The 24,622-nt window shown below is 44.1% G+C and overlaps 1 protein-coding gene across 1 annotated transcript in view; it reads right to left on the bottom strand.

Moving 5' to 3' along the window:
- Window positions 1-2,104: 2,104 nt before the first annotated feature.
- LOC141099806 (uncharacterized) overlaps window positions 2,105-24,622 on the bottom strand; it is an 88,339-nt gene continuing 65,821 nt past the window's right edge. The window contains exons 6-10 of the mRNA XM_073587873.1: window positions 24,335-24,365; window positions 22,010-22,138; window positions 16,691-16,807; window positions 10,106-10,222; window positions 2,105-2,193 (exon numbers count right to left, since the gene is read on the bottom strand). Coding sequence (XP_073443974.1) covers window positions 2,105-2,193; window positions 10,106-10,222; window positions 16,691-16,807; window positions 22,010-22,138; window positions 24,335-24,365 — 483 coding nt within the window. The remainder of the gene's footprint in view (window positions 2,194-10,105; window positions 10,223-16,690; window positions 16,808-22,009; window positions 22,139-24,334; window positions 24,366-24,622) is intronic.

The raw sequence follows: 24,622 nt of genomic DNA, 5'->3' as shown, positions 1-24,622 counted from the left end.
CCAGCTCGTGAGCTTCTCCTCCTTTTGCTTAGGAGAGGAACAGACGACTGTACTTCCGTCATGAATGATGAAGAGCCTCAGAGGATTGAAACCCCACCGATATTTCACGGAGAACTCCCTCAAGGCTCTGCAGACGTGGGCATATTCCCGCCTCTTAAGACAGCGTAGCAGCCGACAGATCTGGGAAAACTTGCAGTGCCTGAAACTCAGAAGGAAGCTCAGGAGGATTTCTTATTTGTCTCAGAAAGGTCTCTTTAGTAGTATACAGGTGTATCCTTGCAAGAGTGTCCCTGGGGAGAGACGAATCCAAGTGCTTGGGTTTGGGCGTCCTGTGGACCCTGTCAACTAACAGGTCCCTTGGGGAGAGCGATGGCAGGACAGCTTGCATATAGTTTTGGAGGACGGGGGCCAGATCTTTATCTCCTATAGTCTCTGGGATGCCTCTTATACGAAGATTATTTCTTCTAGATCTGTCCTCCAGATCGTGTATTTTATCAAATGCCCCTGCCAATCTATCTTTCATGGCTTGATTCTCACCCACAAGAGCGTTGATAACAGAAACATACTCAGACATCTTGTTTTCTAAGTGGTCTGTACGTGCTCCCAAAGAGTTAACTTCTCCTCTTATCTCCTTTAACATGTCCTGCATGTCCTCCCTTAAAGAAGTGCGTATAGATGCCAGGAAATCCCTCATGTCCCCCCTAGTCATAGGTGCAGAGTTACTGTGATGTGTATCTGCTGAGGTCTCACCTCTCTCTGAGCCCTGGGAGCCGTGGGAGGAACGAGATGATCCTGAGGGAGGGGAAGCTGCTGCCATTTTCCCTGCTGCATGTGCAGTCTGAGTCCTCAGAAAGAAGTCAGGCAGGTGCGGAGGAGAAGCCTTTCTCTGTGTTCTACCACGGGTCATCATGTGCCCGGGGGTGTTAGGAAGCCGGTGGTGCACTGCACTGGTCGAGGAAGCCGCTGAATGCCGAGATGAGCCGATGTAAGTCTGGAGTCACTGGAGCTCTGGAATCACACTCCCTCCATCTTCAGCGCGCAGACCTCGCCCCCCGGGGTTTCCACTGTTTACGTACATCAGGGGGTGTCCAAACGAGACATGGCGCCTGCTACTGATTCCAATCAATTTCGCGTTCAAAAAGTCAAACGGTGCTCCTTCCTTTCTGAGCCCTGCCATGCACCCAAACAGTGGCTTTCCCCCACATACGGGGTATCGGCGTACTCAGGAGAAATTGCATAAGAAATTTTGTGGTCCATTTTCTTCTGTTACCCTTGTGAAAATAAAAAAGTTTGGATCCAAAGTAAATGTTTTGTGAAAAAGTATACTGCTAATTTTTTCCTCCCACACTGCTTTAGTTCTTGTGAAGCACCTGAAGGGTTAATAAACTTCTTGAATGTGGTTTTGTGCACTGTGACGGGTGCAGTTTTTATAATGGTGTCACTTTTGGGTATTTTCTGCTATACTGACCCCCCAAACTCACTTCAAATGTGAGACGGTCCTTAAAAAAATGGTTTTGTAAATTTTGTTGGGAAAATGAGAAATCGTTGGTCAACTTTTAACCCTTATAACGTCCTAACAAAAAAAATTATTTTTCAAAAATTGTGCTGGTGATGTAAAGTAGAAATGTAAGAAATGTTATTTATTAACTATTTTGTGTGATAAAAACTCTCTGATTTAAAGGCACAAAAAATTAAAATTTGAAAATTACTAAATTTTTGCCAAATTTCCATTTTTTTTTTTTATAAATAAACGCAAGTTATATTGAAAAAAATGTACTAACATGAAGTACAATATGTCACGAAAAAACAAACTCAGAATCAGTGGGATACGTTGAAGCGTTCCAGAGCTAAAACCTCATAAAGTGACTGTGTTCAGAATTGTAAAAAATTAGCTTGGTCATTAAGTACAAAATTGTCTGTCAGTAAGGAGCTAAAACACATAGCACATTAGAAAATTACATAAAGTTGTATAACCAATACCAGATCTAGCCCTAAAAGGATTTTATTTTCTCCTTCCTTAAAAGAAAAAGCAGTATAAAATACAAAACTTGAAAAACTGAAAGATTCATGATTGCACAGTTTTAAAGAACATTTTATTTTAAAATTATATACTAAAAACAGAGCATTTAATTAAATTAAAAATTAAAACTTGCCTAGAAAATTTCCTTGATGTGCCAGGAACAGCTTCTGCCTCTGCAAAAAACAAGTCAAAATTCAGTGAGAAAATGGAAGTTGACTAATCCTTACTATCTCCTATACATGAAGACCATTTGGGATTGCACCTTCTAAGAAAGTAATGTGCTAGACAACAGCACCACTACTTTATGAAGTGCTGGAGCTGGAAGAAGATTTATTCGGCTATTGGTGTAGCGCCCTCAAGTCTTCTCCAAGATAAAGGCTCTTCTAATATGCTTTGAATAAACTTCCTATTCATTCCATTGATAAAGCACCTGTGTCAAACATGGGTCTGTTTTTACACATTGCAAAAACTACCATGTTAATCTTTGAGGCTTAGCTTGAAAAATTCCCCAAATTTGACTTCTGAATCAACTAAAATGAAAAGAATGCCCTACATACAAAATCAGAATAAACATTTTTGGATTTTTTTCAGCCTAAAAAATGCCTGTAAAAATGCTTGGAAGGGGATGGGGGGCCTCCTGTGTGAACATGTTGTAGATACTTCATTATAATGGCATTTTCTATATGAAATGGATCAAAATATATTAAAAAAAAAACAGGCAAGTGGCCTTAAAAACCTAAACTGGTCCCAGATCTGTAGTCTTCTGGGCCAAATGTGTATGCATACTGTGTATGTATATACATATACACACACATATAATACATTTAATACACAAACATATTACATGGATTAGAATATACATAGCATACATACGCACAGTATACTATATAGTATGATATACAGTACATAGTATATACATTTACAGTACAGACCAAAAGTTTGGACACTTTGTCATTCAAAGAGTTTTCTTTATTTTCATGATTAAGAAAATTGTAGATTCACTCTGAAGGCATCAAAACTATGAATTAACACATGTGGAATTATATAACTAACAAAAAAGTGTGAAACAACTGAAAATATGTCTTATATTCTAGATTCTTCAAAGTAGCCACCTTTTGCTTTGATTACTGCTTTGCACACTCTTGGCATTCTCTTGATGAGCTTCAAGAGGTAGTCACCGGACATGGTTTTCACTTCACAGTTGTGCCCTGTCAAGTTTAATAAGTGGGATTTCTTGCCTTATAAATGGGGTTGGGACCATCAGTTGTGTTGTGCAGAAGTCTGGTGGATACACAGCTGATAGTCCTACTGAATAGACTGTTAAAGTAATGATGGCCACTCATTCTAAGAGATGAAGGTCAGTCAGTCTGAAAAATTGGGAAAACTTTGAAAGTGTCCCCAAGTGCAGTAGCAAAAACCATCAAGCACTACAAAGAAACTGGCTCACATGAGGACCGCCTCATGAAAGGAAGACCAAGAGTCTCCTCTGCTGCGGAGGATAAGTTCATCCGAGTCACCAGCCTCAGAAATCGCAGGTTAACAGCAGCTCAGATTAGAGACCAGGTCAATGCCACACAGAGTTCTAGCAGCAGACACATCTCTACAACAACTGTCAAGAGCAGACTTTGTGCAGGAGGCCTTCATTGTAAAATAGCTGCTAGGAAACCACTGCTAAGGACAGGCAACAAGCAGAAGAGACTTGTTTGGGCTGAAGAACACAAGGAATGGACATTAGACCAGTGGAAATCTGTGGTTTGGTCTGATGAGTCCAAATTTGAGATCTTTGGTTCCAACCACCGTGTCTTTGTGCGACGCAGAAAAGGTGAATGGATGGTCTCTACATGTGTGGCTCCCACCGTGAAGCATGGAGGAGGTGGTTTGATGGTGTGGGGGTGCCCGCGCCCAAGAGTCGGCCTACCCACCTGTCCAGGGCAACGGCACTCGCACGGTGTCGTGCGCTAGGTGGTGACCCCGGCCATGGGGGGGGGAGGCAGCACAGTTAGGGAGTTTTAGAAAGTGGCATATGTTGATGTTGGACATTCAGCTGATGCAAAAGGCGAAATAGGTGAAGTCCCAGGAAGAGGTGGACCAAAGCCAGCCATTTTTCTGTCACCCTATGTGTCATCAGGGGAAGGTGGGACAAAATCCTTGGAAACCCATGCATGGTTCATTTTAATGAAGGTTAGATCATCCACATTTTGGGTTGACAGACGGGTCCTTTTTTCTGTCAGGATTGATCCAGCTGCACTGAAGACTCTTTCCGATAGCACACTTGCAGCTGGGCAAGCGAGCTCCTGTAAGGCATATTGTGCCAATTCAGGCCAGGTGTCCAGTTTAGCGGCCCAATAGTCAAAGGGGAATGACCTGTGTGGGAGAACATCGATATGGGAGGAAAAGTAGTTTGTAACCATAGTTGACAACTGCTGTCTCCTGTCACTTTCCATCGATGCAGTATTACCAGTTGTGTGAGCGGTACTTGAAAAATCAGTCCACAACATTGTCATGAAACCCCTGTCTCCAACGCCACTTCTGCTGTGTGCACCATGAACACCTCTGCCAAGCTGCCCCCGGCCCGTACGGCTCGTGTGAGAACCATCACCGCTGCTGTGTGCTGGGAATGCCTCAAGCAACCGATTTACCAGAGTTGCTTGTTTATTAGCCAATATTAGGTCAAGGTTCTCCTGTGGCATGATGTTTTGTAATTTGCCTTTATAGCGTGGATCCAGGATGCTGGCCAACCAGTAGTCGTCATCGTTCATCATTTTGGCAATGCGGGGGTCCCTTTTTAGGATCTGCAAGGCATAATCTGACATGTGGGCCAATGTTCCCGGTGTCAATGATGCACTGCGAGTGCTGGGTGGAGGAGCACTTTCTGGCAAATCCACATCCCTCCAGTCACGCACAAACCCTGTACCAGACCTTGCCACACCAACATTTTCACTTGCCCCACGAGATGCATCCTCCTCCCCTAAGTAATCATCCCCATCATCCTCCTCCTCTTCTTCCTCCACCTCGTCCAGGAGAGGTCCCTGAGCAGACAATGGCTGAATGTCATCAAGGATTCCCTCCTCCTCATCAACATTGGCTGCAGACGCCTGCTCCTTAAGGTGCGTCAAAGTTTGCATGAGCAGACGCATAAGTGGGATGCTCATGCTTAGGACGGCGTCGTCTGCGCTTACCAGCCGTGTGCATTCCTCAAAACACTGAAGGACTTTACAGAGGTCTTTCAGCTTCGACCACTGCACACCTGTCAACTCCATGTCTGCTCTCAAAGTGCCTGGCCGTGTATCCTCCCACAAATGCATTATGGCCTGCCTCTGCTCGCACAGCCGCTCCACCATGTGCAGGGTGGAGTTCCACCTTGTTGCAATGTCGATAATGAGGCGGTGGTTGGGAAGGTGGAGCAATCGCTGCAGCTTCTGCATACGAAAGGAGTGTACAGGCGACCGGCGGATGTGCGCGCACAGTCTTCGCACCTTCTGGAGCAGGGCTGTTAACTCCGGATAATTTTTGAGGAAGCACTGCACCACCAGGTTCAAGGTGTGAGCCAAGCAAGGTATGTGGCTGAGTTTTGAAAGGGCTATGGCTGCCACAAAATTACGGCCGTTATCACTAACTACCTTGCCTGCCTCAAGATGTACACTGCCCAGCCATGACTCAGTTTGTCGCTTCAAGTACTCGGCCAGCACCTCGGCGGTGTGTCTGTCGCCCAAACACATCATCTGCAACACAGCCTGCTGATGCTTTCCACTAGCTGCTCGATAGGGGGACACCTCGTGTGCAACAGTGGCAGCTGCAGATGGAGTGCTCGTACGACTGCGCTCTGTGGACGAGCTTTCGCTTCTGGAGGAGGTGGAGGGTCGAATGCCTACAGCCAACTGTTTCCTATACCGTGGGCTAGGCAGCACTGTCCCACCACCGCTGTCCCCTGTGGACCCTGCATCCACATTAACCCAGTGCGCAGTGATGGACACGTAACGGCCCTGGCCATGCCGACTGGACCATGCATCAGTTGTGAGGTGCACCTTTCCACTCAGACTGCTTGAGTGCATGGACAATGCGGTTTTTTACATGATGGTGGAGGGCTGGGATGTCTTTGCGAGAGAAGTGGCGACTGGGTAGGTCATAGCGTGGTACTGCATAGGCCATGAGTTCGCGGAAAGCTGCGCTTTCCACCAACCGATAGGGCATCATCTCAAACGAGATTAGTTTGGCAATGTGGGCGTTCAAACCCAGTATACGCGGATGAGAGACTGAGTACTTTCTTGACCTACTCATAGTGTCTGGGAGGGTGAGCTGGACTTGAGAGCTGCATATGGTGGAAGTAGCGGTGGACAGGGCGGACTGAGAGAGGGTTGATGATGGTGATGGAGTTGGTGTTCTTTCTGGTGGCCTAGATTCAGTATTTCGTTGATATAACAGTGGGATTCCCTGACTGCTGTGGCCTTGCAACGACACCTCAACATTTGCTGCTGTGCTAACCGGTGGGCTTACAGTGGGGGAAACAATGTAGCGTTGCTGACTACCTTCTTTGTGATCAGTTGCACATGTGGCACTTGAGGTTTGGTGTTGTGTCCACGCTTGCAAGTGCATGCTGGTTAAATGTCTAAGCATGCAACTGGTATTCAAATTTTTCAGATTTTTCCCTCGGCTAAAGGTCTTTGCGCACTTCTTACAGATAACCTTAGCCTGATCATGAGGATTTTGTTCAAAAAAGTGCCACACTGCACTCTTCCTACTTTGGCAGACATTTTGCGGCCTAGCATGCTGTGATCTTTTGACCCTCTGGACAAGCTGTCCAGCAACTCTTTTGATTTTTGGAACCTGTCTTTGGAGTGCTCCGGGCCTGCCAGATAACAGCTGTTGCGAAGTCGATGTCTGCTGTGGATGCTCCTCCTCATCTGAGCTATTGGAAGCAGCACCCTCTTCCCCCAATGGATGCCAATCTGGGTCAACACCTGGGTCATCCATCACCTCCTCTTCAATGTCATGTGCACCTTCCTCTGTGTCACCGTGTATGGTGGTATAGTGTGCGGGAAGGGGCACCTGAGTCTCATCAGGGTCAGAATCTGGCTCTGTACACTGCGAGGACAATGTAGTGCTCTGAGTGAATGTACCAGCAGAATCATCTATCAGCGGCTGTGCATCAGTGCACTCCATGTCAGATTCATCTTGGCCTGGGTAATTCACCATTTCACTTGATAATCCAGGCATGGTATGTGAAAACAGCTCCATGGAGTAATCAGTAGCATGGCCTGCGTCATCCTTCAATCTTGGTTGGGGTGAAGGACACAAGGAAAGGTGTGGTTCATGAACATGAGCCTCCAATGACGACTCAGTGCTTTTATTTTTTACAACTTCAGAAGAGGAGGCGATAGAGCTGGAGGCTGAGTCAGCAATGTAAGACAAAACTTTTTACTGAAGCTCTGGCTTTAAAAGCGGTTTGCCAACTCCTAGAAAACTAAGCCTTCGAGGCCTTGTGGAGCCAGACGATGACGCAGGCTCAACACCTCCTGCATTCGGTCCTATTTTGCTTTTGCCACTACCATCAGATCCACCACCAACACCATCATTACCAGCTGCCAACCCCTGCCCAATTCCACGGCCTCTTCCACCAGCCTTCCTCATTTTTGGTAGAAATGTAGACAAAATCCAACAAACTATATAGTAATGTAAAACAAGGTACAAGGTGTCTATAGGACAGGAGAGATTTTGAATTTCTGCAGACACTTGTGGACACTGGACACTTTTGGATTGTGTGAGGCCCACTGAATATCAGAGCGCTATGTCACTGGCTCGATGTCGCAGGTGTGAAAAATGTCACTAGAGGATAAGGGAGATTTTGAATTTCTGCACACACTAGTGGACACTGGACACTTTTGGATTGTGTGAGGCCCACTGAATATCAGAGCGCTATGTCACAGGCTCGATGGCACAGATGTGAAAAAAGTGACTACAGGATAAGGGAGATTTTGAATTTCTGCACACACTAGTGGACACTGGACACTTTTGGATTGTGTGAGGCCCACTGAATATCAGAGCGCTATGTCACAGGCTCAATGGCACAGGTGTGAAAAAAAGTGACTACAGGATAAGGGAGATTTTGAATTTCTGCACACACTAGTGGACACTGGACACTTTTGGATTGTGTGAGGCCCACTGAATATCAGATCGCTATGTCACAGGCTCGATGGCACAGGTGTGAAAAAAGTGACTACAGGATCAGAGATTTTGAATTTCTGCACACACTAGTGGACACTGGACACTTTTGGATTGTGTGAGGCCCACTGAATATCAGAGCGCTATGTCACAGGCTCGATGGCACAGGTGTGAAAAAAGTGACTACAGGATAAGGGAGATTTTGAATTTCTGCACACACTAGTGGACACTGGACACTTTTGGATTGTGTGAGGCCCACAGAATATCAGAGCGCTATGTCACAGGCTCGATGGCACAGGTGTGAAAAAAGTGACTACAGGGTAAGGGAGATTTTGAATTTCTGCACACACTAGTGGACACTGGACACTTTTGGATTGTGTGAGGCCGACTGAATATCAGAGCGCTATGTCACAGGCTCGATGGCACAGGTGTGAAAAAAGTGACTACAGGATCACAGAGATTTTGAATTTCTGCACACACTAGTGGACACTGGACACTTTTGGATTGTGTGAGGCCGACTGAATATCAGAGTGCTATGTCACAGGCTCGATGGCACAGGTGTGAAAAAAGTGACTACAGGATAAGGGAGATTTTGAATTTCTGCACACACTAGTGGACACTGGACACTTTTGGATTGTGTGAGGCCCACTGAATATCAGAGCGCTATGTCACAGGCTCGATGGCACAGGTGTGAAAAAAGTGACTACAGGATAAGGGAGATTTTGAATTTCTGCACACACTAGTGGACACTGGACACTTTTGGATTGTGTGAGGCCCACTGAATATCAGAGCGCTATGTCACAGGCAGAAATTGGCTAGTGTATCACAAACTACAAGGTGTATGTAGAATTGGGCAGAATAGGAATCTCCCTAGAGTGTAGGTCTGTAAGAACGGAACAAGTCCTCCACTTATCCTTACACAGTGACACACAGATAGCTTCACTGTGGCCGTGATAACAGCCGTTACACGGTACTGTGTGAGGAGCGTACACCGCTGTATGGTGTGAAAAAATGCACGCTCAGTACCTCAGCAGGACAAAAAAAAAAATTGGGATTGCTTTTAAAAAAGCAGTTTGCAGAGCAGTGGGTAAACAGCAATGCAGCTGTCAGGAAGCCTTAGAAGGCAGCCTAACAACCAACACCGCTGATCCACCACAATATAGCCTCCCCTTGCACTGCACACACAGTGACTGGTGTGTTGTACAGGCAAAATCGCTAGCAGCAGAAGCAGTTTTTTTTTCTTCTTCCCTGCCTAACGCTCTCCCTACAGAATCAGCAACCTCTCCCTATGCTAAGATCGGCAGAAGTAAGATGGCGGTCGGCGTGCACGCCCTTTTATAACCCCTGTGACGCCCACCAAAGCAAGCCAATCACTTGCATGCCCTTCTGAAAGATGGTGGTGACCCCTGCCTATGTCATCACGTTGCCCACAGTGTCCGTGGATCCTGATTGGCTGAAAAAGAGCGCAAAACAAACTTTTGAAACGCGACTTTGGCGCGTAAGTCGCCGACCTCGTGGCCGACCTCATCCTAGGGTCAGGTTTCGTTTCATGAAACCCGACTTTGCCAAAAGTCGGCGACTTTTGAAATTTTTCGACCCGTTTCGCTCAACTCTAGCCAAGAGTGTGCAAAGCAGTAATCAAAGCAAAAGGTGGCTACTTTGAAGAACCTAGAATATAACACATCTTCAGTTGTTTCACACTTTTTTGTTAATTATATAATTCCACATGTGTTAATTCATAGTTTTGATGCCTTCAGAGTGAATCTACAATTTTCAGTCATGAAAATAACGAAAACTCTTTGAATGAGGTGTGTCCAAACTTTTGGTCTGTACTGTATAATAGTTTTACAGACAACAAGCCCAAATTAAACACTGGAAGCTTTTACAAAATGACCATCACCAATGTAGATACTCTGTACAACCTACTTGGGACAGGCTTAGAAAATGGGGAGCTGGATTTAACAGATAGTCGTGACACTTGTGCAGTCCGATCATCGTCAAGTTTTTCAGTTTTGATTTTCTTCTTTGCCGTTCCGTTTGACGCTTTTAAAGTAGCAAAAAGAAAAACAACAGGGTTTTATCAATGCTACCTTCAGTTTGTATTTAATTCTATATATGATATATGCTAAGGTACGATTTCAGAAATGGTATATGTGCTGGTAGTGAAAACAGTAGGTGGAGAAAACAAATGAAAGGCCTAAAATCTTGTATTTCATTTTAATGTCAAATAACCTAAACAGTCAGACATGTTAATAGGAGTCTACAAAAGTAACAAGAAAGCCAATACAAAGACTCCTGTCCAAACCATAAATAAAAAAAATCAAATCTTTATTATGTATATATACAGAGTAAAAATAGTTAAAGGTTAAAAGGTTACTGCAGAGATAAAACATTCCAGTGATATCCTATTGAGAAATTAGTGTGGCTCCAACTAGTTAAATATTCTCCGTCCGGGTATACAACTTACTGCACACCCTTTCTCAAGAAGCCATAGTGCGAAACCCACGTCAGGGCGTCTGGTGGTAACTATTATGTGCTTACTTTCCTTTCATGCCTAACAATTTCTCCCAAGCGCTTTTCTGTCCATTCAGTGTCTGGTGCCTGTTAAGTTTCAATAGCAGTCTGATGTTTGGTTTATCTGTTGGTATCTTTCTCTATATACAGAACTTTCAGACTTATATCTGTTTGCATCAGTTTCCTCTGGATTATATATCCTTTCATAAACCTAAACCTTCTGTATCTTGATCTGATGTACTGGATACTGGTATTATGTCCAATTGGCCCGGTAAGGGGAGATATTGTTCATATATTGTGTTGTTCTAGTAACCCTTTCTCAGGTTTGTTTTTATAATCTGATCGCATACATTTTTCTCTATGTGAATAATCGGAATATTTGTTTTGAGGCAATTTGAGCCTCATGGAGAATATTTAATTAGTAGGAGGCACACTACTTTCTCAATTGGACATCAACGGAATGTTTTTTTCTCAACAGTAACTTTTTTACTGTTCTTATTCTGTATATTTACTTAATAAAGATTGATTTTTCTACTTACCATTTGGAGAGGAGTCTCCTTGTATTGGCTTTTTCATTTTAATATTGTAGCTTGTGTTGCTTACATTGTATTATCTAGTAACTATTGTTGTTGTGCCTGTCTTCCATCATTTCAATATGATGTTATTATGCAGCATTTTCCAGACTGGTCTCATTGACAAATTTACAGTTATTGCGTTTTTTCATGCTACTTGAAGAGGTAGAAGCTGCGAACTCCAAGCAGGTAGGAAGGGGTGTAAACAAAGGAGAAAATGGAGTACAAATATAAAATGCAAATATTTATTAGTGTCATATCAAAAAGTCATAATAACAATAAAGTACAAATACAAACAGTTAGGCTTCTTTCAGACATCCGTCTTTAGTGTTCCGGCGCCTTGCGGTGAAAAGCCGTACTGCCGAATGCGGCGTGGAGCGCAGACACCGGATGTATGTGTACGGCTGGATACGGTGTCGTGAACATTTAAAGGAGCCAGAGCGCATAGAGGGCGAGCAAACAGGTATGATGATCAGGGGGACAAGAGGGACGAGAGAGAGAGAGGGACGAGAGAGAGAGGGACGAGAGAGAGAGGGACGAGAGAGAGAGGGACGAGAGAGAGAGGGACGAGAGAGAGAGGGACGAGAGAGAGAGGGACGAGAGAGAGAGGGACGAGAGAGAGAGGGACGAGAGAGAGAGGGACGAGAGAGAGAGGGACGAGAGAGAGAGGGACGAGAGAGAGAGGGACGAGAGAGAACGGGACGAGAGAGAGAGGGACGAGAGAGAGAGAGACGAGAGACGAGAGAGAGACGAGAGACGAGAGAGAGACGAGAGACGAGAGAGAGACGAGAGAGAGACGAGAGAGACGAGAGAGAGACGAGAGAGACGAGAGAGAGACGAGAGAGAGACGAGAGAGAGACGAGAGAGAGACGAGAGAGAGATTTTAGCTATAGATGGCAGTCACTTATGGGGTTAAAACACAAAGTGTCCGGGCATGCGCTGTTCTGAAAACCGTTCCGGCGCTGTCAAAAAACGTTACAGGGAACGTTTTTTGCAGACGCCGGACGGCGCATTTTTGCCGTCTCCGGCAGAAACCTGACACGCCGCATGCCCATCCGGCACGATGCGGCGATAATGACAGTCAATGAGGAAAAAACCGGATCCGGTGCCGGATCAGGTTTTTTACATTTTCGCCGCATCGTGCCGGATTCCAGAAAACGGATGTGTGAAAGTAGCCTAAGAGATACAAAAGGATGAACTGATGGAGAAGACCCAAATGGTGCCCAGCCAGCTTAAAAAGTAAAATGCCTAGGCAGAGGAGCTGCTCCAGTATAATCTCAAAGCCTGCTCATTGTGGTAATAGATCACAAAATAGCAAGTAGGCAAAGTGAAGCAGCGCTTACCAGTGAGGGGAGCGGGCAAAGGGCACCAGGTTTAGGATCCGACAGAGACCCCCGATGCGCGTTTCGCTAAGAATGGGACTGCTTTCTCAAGGGGATGTAAGTGGAAAGAGCGCAAGGACCTTCAAACACCATTGGTGGCCAGTCACGTGATCAGGTCACATGTATATTCATTGACCAATAGCGGCAGCTTCCTTGGCGCATGCACGCGGTGAATGCCAGGTCCTGTATCAGAGCTGGCGTCAATACATCACTGCACCTGCACGGGGGGGCTGGACAAAGTCCCGAACACTTTGGTCACGTGCGAGAGGTAAACAAATATGCCGCTCCAAGAAAGGAACACAACAAGCACACATGCCTCATGCACACTGCTGTGGCTGCAATATCAGTTGCCGCAATTACACCCCATCACGGGGAGATGCCTGTAGTGCCCCAGAAATACATGACATCCCCAAACATAAAGGACCATAGTGATGAAATTATACAATGAAATAACACCATATGAATTCAATAATTAACACACTAGATACATAATAAGTACCGTATTATGTTAAACAGCATATACAATCACGACAAATAGATCATATATGGAGAGGGCATCTTCCAATTTCCAAGGATAATAGCATAAATCCAGTACTGGAAAGTATCAAATAGAGGGTCCTTGCAGACTTGAAAATAAGAACTGAAATAAACAAACTACAAAAATACAATTAAAAATAATGTTAAAAGATCCAAAAGAGGAACTGTCCAAGAGTAAGGACAGTAAGGACAATTGCAATGCTAATCAGAGAAGACCATAACAGAGTTCAAGTATATACTACAGAAATGAGGTGAAACTAAGGGCCTTATTAAGGCCCGACGGTGTCAGGGTATTGAGGCGTACAACCCAGCCCGCCTCTCGTTGGGCCAAAACTTTCTTATAATCTCTGCCTCTTAATCCCAGGTGGATACTCTCGATCCCTCTAACCCTAAGAGAACCCACATCACAATCATGAAACTTTTTAAAGTGGCAGGGTAATGTCTTCAGGCAAGAGGGATCAGACTCAGTCCTGGCCGTGCGAATGTCCCTAATGCTCGTGAACGCGCACGCGAAGCTCCCTGGAGGTCAGCCAAATGAAATATCAGAGCAACTACACGTGGCATAATAGAGGACATTTGTAGTGCCACATGCGATATGCTGTCTGATACTATACTGCCTAAGACCATCAGAAGATTCAAATTGGGAGCTTCTTTGGACATTTGCAAATGCCAGGCAACGGCCACACGGGAAGCAACCCAAAACTGGACCCCTCGTGGCAAAGGGGTTCTTGATCAGAGGCATATGACGACTCCTAACATGTTGGCCAGATTAGGGGATCTCCTGGCCACCACAGAAGGTCTAACACCTATTGCCAATTTAAAGAAGGGCTCAGTGGTCAAAATTGACCAGTGCTTGTCCAGAATGTCGCTCACATTCGCCCATTCATGGCTGTATGTTGTGATAAATATAACCTTGTTCTCCTCCCTAGATTTGTCACCCCATGACCATGAGAGTACAAAAGATCGTTACATGGTGACCTTCTGGCCCTGTCATAGCCACGTCTGATGCACCTGCAGCTGTATCCGCGCTGCTCAAATCAGGTTTTTAGATCTGCCGCTTGAGAATAAAATTTCTCATCAGTAGAGCAGATTCGTCTCATCCTTAGGAACTGTCCGACCGGGACAGCCCTAATGGTAGCAGGATTATGTGCAGACTCAACATGAAGCAAGGCATTAACGGCTGTAGACTTTCTATAAACATCCGTCTGAATCTTTCTGGTGCCATCAATTTGTAACGTGATGTCCAGAAAGCCAATTTTATAAAGATCATATTGGTATGTCAGAATAATGTTAAACGAATTGCAATTTAGCTGATCCATAAACACCTCAAGCTGCAGTGCCGTCCCTCCCCACATCATAAAAATATCATCTATATATCTAAGCCAACACAGCACATGGTCAGCAGCCTGCGCGCCTCCGTCGCCAAAGATAGATCTCTCCCAGGCACCTAAGAAGAGATTAGCGTACGAAGGCGGACAGGCCGCGCCCATGGCTGTGCCACGCTTCTGTAGATAAGAGACATCCTTAACAACAAAAAAGTTGCGGGTTAGGACAAAACAGAACAGCTGCTCTTTTTTGTCCTAACCCACAACTTTTTTGTTTTTAAAGGGGTTGTCCAGGCTTTTCACATAATCTCAGTGCATATCTGGGCTTCAGAATGCTGACAATAAGTAATTTACCTTCTGTGGCCAGTCTGCACGGTTTCCAAGATATCATCTCTTGCTTCTAAGATAAACGTTCGGGGGGGGGGGGGGGGGCTGTGTTCTGGCATTGAAATGAGAAATGGTCATTTCCTCCTCACTAGTTTCACTTTCTATAGATCACTGTTCAGCGTGTGTCTGGGGGAGGAGCAGCTGGGTGGTCCTGCTCTCTGCACTGAGGCTGCTAGAGGGGGAGGATTTGTTACTGTGTGAGGAGGGCTTGTTCATGTGGTCGGGGAGGGCCTGTAGCTATGGAGGGTGGGGTTGTTGCTATAGAGGGCATGTTTTAAGTAGAGAAGGAGGAAAAGACCAGTTCTCATTTCAACGCCAGAACATCCCCCCGGACGTTTTTCAGAAGCAAGAGAGTGATATCTTGGAAACCGTGCAGACTGGCCACAGAAGGTAAATTACTTATTGTCAGCATTCTGCAGCCCAGATAGGCACTGAGATTATGTGAAAAGCCTGGACAACCCCTTTAAGGACGTCATTTATCTACAGAAGCGTGGCACAGCTATGGGCGCTGCCTGTGCGCCTTCGAATGCTAATGCACCGAGAAAGCTGCCGCTATGGGTCAATGAATATACATGTGACCGGGTCACGTGACTGGCCACCAATGGTATTTGAACGTCCTTGTGCTCTTTCCATTTACATTCCCTTGAGAAAGCAGTCACATTCAAAGCGGAATGCGAGTCGGGGGTCTCTGCCAGATCCTAAACATGGTGCCGGCTCAGTGCTGATTCACTTTGCCTACTTGCTATTTTGTGATTTATTACCACAATGAGCAGGCTTTGAGATTATACTGGAGCAGCTCTCTGCCTAGGCAATTTTACTTTTTAAGCTGGCTGGGCACCATTTGGGTTTTTCTCCATCAGTCCATCCTTTTGTATCCCTTACTGTTTGTATTTTATTGTTATTATTATGACTTTTTGATATGACATTATTAAATATTTGCATTTTATATATGCACTGTTTCTCCTTTGTTTACAATTTGTATGAAGTTTATGCTTTTTCCATTTTTTGGATTATTTTGGACTATTCAGTGCTTTAGCCTTCTGCTATAGGTATCTTACCTGGTACTTTTATTATAGTTAAGATGGGGTGTTTGGCGGCGGCAGGAGTTGGGGTATGGATGCCCAGGCTGGCACGACAAAAAGTTCAGTGGTTTGGGGGCTCTGCCGATATTTTGTAACAGCCTCAAGCCCCGCACTTTCCATAATGATGTGGACTTTGTGAAAATAGCTGCTGGAGGCGCCGCATCTGCAATTCAGATCTCAAGCGATGAGATCTCAGTTTGTGCATGAGCTGAGTTCGGTGGCCATTTTCACGGAGGTCAGCGAGTAGGAGAGTATGGAAAGTGCAGGGCTTTCACAAAATGTCGGGGGAGCACCCGCACTGCCGAACATCTCTTCGTACCAGCCTGGGCCCCGCAGTCATTGCCCAACTGCGGTCTCCGCCAGAAGCTTCCGGCAGCAGCGATCGTGGCACCTGCTCCACAGCACAAAGTAAGCTCCACCACAGCTACAATTTGGATAACAAGACACACCCCCCATTTCCCCCCAAATTTGGGGGAAAAAGTGCATCTCAATCTGAAAAGTACAGTAACTTCAAAAGGTAATTCCTGGGACAACAGCCATGGAAAATTGATATTATTGGGGAAAACATGCGTTCTCTCGAAAAAGATGCATAGGCTGCTACTTTTAGATCTTATGACACACATATGCAAAACAAAATAGCCAAATGCAGATGAGTAAAAATGAAAAATTGTTAAATAAAAAGGGGTATGGCAGAAACAGATGGTAATAATACCTGAATTTGACGGGGCAGAATCTGAAGCAGAAGAGTCACAAGATGCAGGGGAAGCAGGATGATCATTGTCGTCATGTGTCTCATCTAAGATAACCATATGGCTACTGAGAATGTTGTCTATTTTGAAAAAAATAAAAGAACAAGAAAGTAAAAGAACAAGAAAGCATTACTATTACATTAAAAATGACTCTTTTTTTTACCGGTAAATGTAATCGATTCAGATTTTCAAAATTTACTGGTCACATAAAACAACACTTTTTACTGTAAGGTTATAGGGGTTTGCCGAGAATGTGAAAAACATGGCACCTGTGACATAATTCAAACTACAACCGTCAGCTCAGCACTCTTAAAACTGGTAGAGAAGTGGTAGATCTGAAGCAATAAAGTAGCGATTTTATCAACATGACAGTATGCAGCCCAGTAAGTGATACATCAATGGAATCAGGGTCTCTACCCCTACATTCTGCTACTCAGATGAGGTAGCAAAAATAACATGCAGATAGATTACCTTTAAGTCTGGGAAAACCTCTTTAAAGGGAACCTGTCACCAGGATTGTGCACAGTAACCTACAGACAGTGTCAGGTCAGCGCCGTTATACTGATTAAATTGATACCTTGGTTGATGAAATCCGTCTTTTGGCTGATCTTTAATCTTTTTTTTCAGTTTTGAGTTAATGATATGCTCGTGCTCCGGGGGCGGCCTTCATGTGGTGCTCTGATTAGTTACTCAAAATGCAGACTGACAGGTCGCCGATCCCTCAATGACTTACCCTCTAGTTTTCATAATGAATGTATGTACAGTACATACTGGAAAAAAAAAAACCTTCTGCAGGTAGGCTCCAGCCATGGCATCTGTGCTGCAGCATAACCGCATGTTTATTGTGTTAATAATAAATGTGCTTGAGATTTTCCTGATAGTGTATGTATGTGTGCATATATATATATATATATATATATATAAAGCTCAAAGTGTGTATGTATGTGTGTATGTATGTATGTATGTGTGTGTGTGTGTGTCCGGGATAGGCATCCGCGCCGTCGCAGCTACAGCCACAAAATTTGGCACAGTCACACGTCTGGACCCCGAGAGCGTCCTAAGCTATGTTGTGAGGCGAAATTTTAACACCGCGCGTTACAATTCACCAAACAATTTTGCCCCATCTACATACTGGGGGGAAAAGTGTGTGCGCGTCAAGCCCCGCCCCTCATTATGATGTCACAATGCCCCTATTTGCATACTGGGGAAGCAGTGTGTGCACGCCAAGCCCCGCCCCTCATTATGATGTCACAATGGTTGCCATGGCGACGCTGATGTCATCAAAGGTTGCAAGCCCCGCCGCCGCTCATTATGATGTCATAATGGTTGACTATGGATTGGAGGATGTGTGATGAGTATATGGGCACCGGACTATGGGATGGAGGATATGTATATGGGCACGGGACTATGGGATGGCGGATATGTATATGGGAACGGGACTATGGGATGGCGGATATGTATGATGGGTATATGGGAACGGGACTATGGGATGGCGGATATGTATATGGGCACGGGACTATGGGATGGAGGATATGTATGATGGGTATATGGGAACGGGACTATGGGATGGCGGATATGTATATGGGCACGGGACTATGGGATGGAGGATGTGTGATGGGTATATGGGCACTGGACTATGGGATGGAGGATATGTATGATGGGTATATGGGCACGGGACTATGAGATGGCGGATATGTATGATGGGCATATGGGCACGGGACTATGGGATGGAGGATGTGTGATGGGTATATGGACACGGGACTATGGGATGGCGGATATGTATATGGGCACGGGACTATGGGATGGAGGATGTGTGATGGGTATATGGGCACGGGACTATGGGATGGAAGATATGTATGATGGGTATATGGGCACGGGACTATGAGATGGCGGATATGTATGATGGGCATATGGGCACGGGACTATGGGATGGAGGATATGTATGATGGGTATATGGGCATGGGACTATGGGATGGAGAATATGTATGATGGGTATATGGGCATGGGACTATGGGATGGAGGATGTGTGATGGGTATATGGGCACTCGACTATGGGATGGAGGATATGTATGATGGGTATATGGGCACGGGCCTATGGGATCGTGGATATGTATGATGGGTATATGGGCATGGGACTATGGGATGGAGGATAATTATAATTTTCTATGACTAGCCACAGTTAGTTTACTATGCCCGGGCAGCGCCGGGCTCTTCAGCTATATATATATATATATATATATATATATATATATATATATATATATATATATATATATATATATAAAATCCATTTGAAAATGGCGCCTGCGAAGTAGCAGCTATAAGTGTATATAGAGGTGTTCCGGTAGCTGCTACTGCGCATGCGCCGTCGGTGCCATCTTGCTAGAGAGGAAAAAAAAAACATTCCTCCTCCAAGATAGCGCTGCCCGCGCCTGCACAGTAGCAGCCTTGACTAAAGCGGCTGCAATGTGAATTATGTCACAAGCGCCAAATTTCTCACATTCTTGGAGAACCCCTATAAATGTTAACCAGGACTTAAAGGGGTATTCACATCTCCAAAATCCTATCCCATTATGTAGTAGGCGTAATAATAATAATATTAGCAAATATACCAATTAAAATGTAGTATAGTTCCTATACACTATGTCACTAATCCCATGTGCATTGCAGCAGCATAGGTATCCATGTTACGACCACTGGCAACTGGTTACAACCAAGCTACTGGAATGCCCTGCACGTGGGGTAAGTGTGATAGCAAATCAGAAGAACTATACTACATCTCTAATTGGAGGTCTTTGCCAATAAGATTTCATCTACTTCATATTGGGATAGGATCTTGGAAATGAGCATACTCCTTTAAATAGAATCTGTCAGCAGTTTTATCCAAACATGTTTGCTCAACACTGATAGTTATCTTTTTACTCTGCAAAACCTTGAAAAAATACATTTTATGTATAATACAAATAAGTGGGAATGTCCAAATTAAATAATATATGATGCAAGACAGCCCGAATTACATTATGTTTCATATATAAATGCACTTTTCCCCCCAAAAATGTAGTGCTTCTTGTAGTCTGAGTGTACCTTATTTAGTCCGGCTATAGCTGTGGTAGGGGGCCATGTATACCAGGATGGGGGGGCATGTTTAACAGGATAGGGGGCCATGTATACCTGGATTGGGAGTCATATATATCAGGATGGTGGATATTAGTACAGAATTGTGGGACATTACCTCTATACCAGTGTCAGCAGCGTCCCCCCAACCCCCATAACAGTGCATCATGACCACATTTTTACTTCATTTTTTTTTTCTCTTTTCCTGCTCTAAAACCTAGGTGCATAATATGGGCTGTGTCTTATAGTCCAAAAAATATGGTATTCAACGCTAATACAAAAGTGGACTCACCCAAAATGACATTGGAGGAGAAATAGAAATGGAATGTAACAAAATATAGTCACAGTGCAGACTCTATTTTGTCACAACCTGGTCACTCAATCATTGTATGAGGTGAACTCCCTTTGGTAGATAGTTAGGCAGTCAAGTAGAAGTCACACGTGTATTTTCTGATATTGGACTGTAGTAAATGCGATGTCATTCCATTTTAGTAACTGCGTTGTTTAATGATCGGAATACTGTTGATACTGAAATACCCTTTTGGAGATTTTGATGAACTTTTCCCCACTTTCACGTAATTAAGTGGTAACCATAAATGAAGCACAACTTTACTTGCAGTTACCTCTGCAGCACTCCAATATGGCATTTCACTTAATTCATTTCTAGGAAAATGTTAAAAACCACAATTATTGTAAAATTGTCACATTACCACACGGAGAAAAAAAGTAATTATATTTGGGCCCCAAGTCAGTGTTTTGCAGCATGACCACTGTGCTGTGTACAAATTGCCTTAACCTGCCATGGTACCCAAACAAGTATCCTTATCTTCTTGCAGGAGGCTTTTTGTAAGATAGCAAAATACTGTTGATTGAAAACATCAGGCAATATTTTTTTTACTATATTATTCACTTTTTAGCAAGAAAAAATATTGCTAAAAATGTGTGTGTTGTAGTGTCCAGAATCATCTGTGGCCATTTTGGTGCAGCAGAGCTGTGCATGTCTATGTGTACTGTGTATATGTGCGTGCTGCAGAGAGCGTGCATAAGGTGTGTGCTGTAAAGTTGTGTGTGTATAATACACATGCTGCAGATAAACAAAAAAATGATGATATTGACTCCTTCACTTCTTTACACCACCAGGGAAGTTTTAATTAGAAGGAAATACACTCACTGGCCACTTTATTAGGTACACCTGTCCAACTGTGTGTTAAGACTTAATTTCTAATCAGCCAATCACATGGCGGCAACTCAGTGCATTTAGGCATGTAGACATGGTCAAGACAATCTCCTGCAGTTCAAACCGAGCATCAGTATGGGGAAGAAAGGTGATTTGAGTGCCTTTGAACGTGGCATGATTGTTGGTGCCAGAAGGGCTGGTCTGAGTATTTCAGAAACTGCTGATCTACTGGGATTTTCACGCACAACCATCTCTAGGGTTTACAGAGAATGGTCCGAAAAAGAAAAAAAATCCAGTGAGCGGCAGTTCTGTGGCCGGAAATGCCTTGTTGATGCCAGAGGTCAGAGGAGAATGGGCATACTGGTTCGAGCTGATAGAAAGGCAACAGTGACTCAAATTGCCACCCGTTACAACCAAGGTAGGCAGAAGAGCATCTCTGAACGCACAGTGCGTCGAACTTTGAGGCAGATGGGCTACAGCAGCAGAAGACCACACTGGGTACCACTCCTCTCAGCTAAGAACAGGCATCTGATGGCTACTTTCAGCAGGATAATGCGCCATGTCATAAAGCTCGAATCATCTCAGATTGGTTTCTTGAACATGACAATGAGTTCACTGTACTCAAATGGCCTCCTCAGTCACCAGATCTCAATCCAATAGAGCATCTTTGGGATGTGGTGGAACGGGAGATTCGCATCAGGGATGTGCAGCCGACAAATCTGCGCCAACTGTGTGATGCCATCATGTCAATATGGTCCAAAATCTCTGAGGAATGCTTCCAGCACCTTGTTGAATCTCTGCCACGAAGAATTGAGGCAGTTCTGAAGGCAAAAGGGGGTCCAACCCGTTACTAGCATGGTGTACCTAATAAAGTGGCCAGTGAGTGTATGCTTAGATGTTGTCCAAGCCTAGGGTGCTTCTTAGTAAGGTGTTTTCTATAGTCCAAAAAAAATATAGTAATTGGTCTGAACCTACCTAATCAGATGATTACCTGAAGTGGTTGCAATCTCCGAGTCTGAAGAATCACAAGAAGCGGGTAAAGCAGCACTGGCAATTGGTAAATCATCTTCAGTCTCATCTAATACAACCATATGCTCCAGGGGGAAAGTGTCCTCTACAACTTGAAAGACATAAGAAAAAAAAAAACCATAAGTCTGCAGCTTAATTTCAAAAGTTCACAATCCCCAATCTGAAAAATCTTCATAATAAATAAGCATGCCAGGTCTTGCACAAATTAAATGCTAGAATCATTTTGCAGTTATCACTAATATAAATTCAGCATTTTACAGTAGTCGACTATATATAAAATTGCACAGACTAAGCCACAAGCTGCTGAGTAATGATAGTAAAACCACTGGTCCCTTACTAAATCACTCCAAAGAAGAGGCTACACCCCCTACATTTTCTTAGCAGACTTGCTGTGTTGTATGGATTAGTTGTATTCACAGCAAACAAGGTCTCAGCAATTTATTAGTAATTAATAACAATAACCTCTTTAAAGACCTGATTGTACCAAGTTGCACTTCTTATATATTGTGTACTTGCTTCCATGTAGCTTTCCAACCTCCTACCTTTCGCCCTCCATTTTGATGTCTAGCTCTTATCCAGCCTATTTTTTTCTCTATGCTATAGATCCCATGATGTAGCAGTATAACATGACATGATCAGTTACAGCCAATATAATCTCTGTCTGCGGAAATGACACTGGGAATATCCTTCTACTAACTAAGTATACAGTCAGGAGGCTGAATTGTAAACTTCTACATTACAATTGTGTGTTGAAAGCTGTCTAGTAATCATCATAATCTGTGATGAGTGCTTCTGTCTTCCCCTACAGGACATTTTCAGTGGTACAGTCCATTTAATTTCATCATTCAGGAACGTCTATTGATTTATATGGTGACTCACACATACAGAAAGTAATTTTCAAGTGGTCACTATGAAATCACACAAACTTATTGAACAGAAGCAGACCATGGATTTCCAAATAGAAATGGAAAATCTACATAAGGCAAAATAAACTGAAGTGCAGGTTGTGTGAAAAAGTGCTTGCCCCCTTCCTGATTTCCTATTCTTTTGCATGTTTGTTACATTTAAATGTTTCAGATCATCAAACAAAGTTAAATAATAGACAAAGATTAAACAAGTAAACACAAAATGCAGTTTTTAAAGGGAATCTGTCATCCCTTTTTAGTGATATCATGTAAAGATATCACCCAATAGTGCGTCCCATAAGGATTCTATTAGGACTTTTGATTCCCCCCGACCCCGCACCTTTGATGCATAAATAACTTTTTAATCTTGGTTGAGATGTATGCAAATCGCCACGGTCCGGTCCGATGAGCGTGGCTTATTCGCCTCCCCTCCCCCCACCTCCTCGGCTTGTTGAACGTAATCTTCATCTGTGAATATCACAGATAATGTTGTTTTCCGCGCTTGCGCATTGAAAAGGCCTCCAGCGCCTGCGCAGTATGCTTTGCCCAACTGTGGGTGAAGCATATAATCGGTATTGCGCATACGCCGGTATTTTTCAGTGCGGTCTATGCCCCAGAAGTCTTCACATGCAGGACATACTTCCGGGGCATAGTCCACGCCGAAAAATACCGGCGCATTTGCAGTACCGATTATATGCTTCGCCCATAGTTGGGCAAAGCATACTGCACAGGCCTTTTCAATGCGCTAGCGTGGAAAACAATGTTATCTGTGATATTCACAGATGAAGACTACGTTCAGCAAGCCGAGGGGGGGGGAGGGAGGTGAATAAGCCCCGCCCATCGGACTGGACCACGGCGATTTGCATACATCTCCACCAAAATTAAAAAGGTATTTATGCATCAAAGGTGCGGGGTCGGGGGGAATCAAAAGTCCTAATAGAATCCTTATGGGATGCATAATTGGGTCATATCTTTACATGATATCTCTAAAAATGGGTAACAGATTCCCTTTAAATGAAGGCCTTTGTTATTAATGGGAAAAGAAATCCAAACCGATAGGGCCCTGTGTGAAAAAGTGCGCTAGTAGGATTTTGAGTGTGCTGCGCCCTTTTGACACCCTATGCTAAAGATAGGGTGTGCAGATCGCATGCAGCGATGTGCGACAATAGGAGGAGATGACCGGAGGGGGCGCGGCAGGGGGCAGGGCTTAGCGGCGGCCGTGCGCTGCGGGCCAAAACGCTAGTCTGAAGTTAGCCTTATGCAACCAAATGAACTGCATATATGCAAGTACATGAACTGTTTAGAAAAAAAGTAAACAATTTAACTGAAAAATTACATTTCCATGCTTTAAAATAAAATTGTGAAAGATTGGTGCTCATTACCTTCGACAGAGGGATTTCGTAATTGTTTTTTCTGTAAAAAAAAAATACAAATAATTTGCAATCACTGCACATTTTTTCACCATAAACTATTCAGACTAAACCTTGACACCATTAGGAAAGACTTAGGGTCCCATTACACATAGCGACGCTCCAGCGATCCCAACAACAATACGACCTGGTAAGGATCGCTGGTACGTTGCTACATGGTCGCTAGTAAGCTGTCAAACAGGCAGATCTACTCAACGACGCAGCAACGATACGGCGATCCATATAACGACCTCTGCGGTC

The sequence above is a fragment of the Dendrobates tinctorius genome, unplaced genomic scaffold (genome assembly GCF_039654945.1).
Source record: "Dendrobates tinctorius isolate UK_male_01 unplaced genomic scaffold, ASM3965494v1 ptg000102l, whole genome shotgun sequence".
Lineage (NCBI taxonomy): Eukaryota > Metazoa > Chordata > Amphibia > Anura > Dendrobatidae > Dendrobates > Dendrobates tinctorius.
Note: the sequence above shows the minus strand (reverse complement) of the source record. Positions and strands in the feature narration are given on the sequence as shown.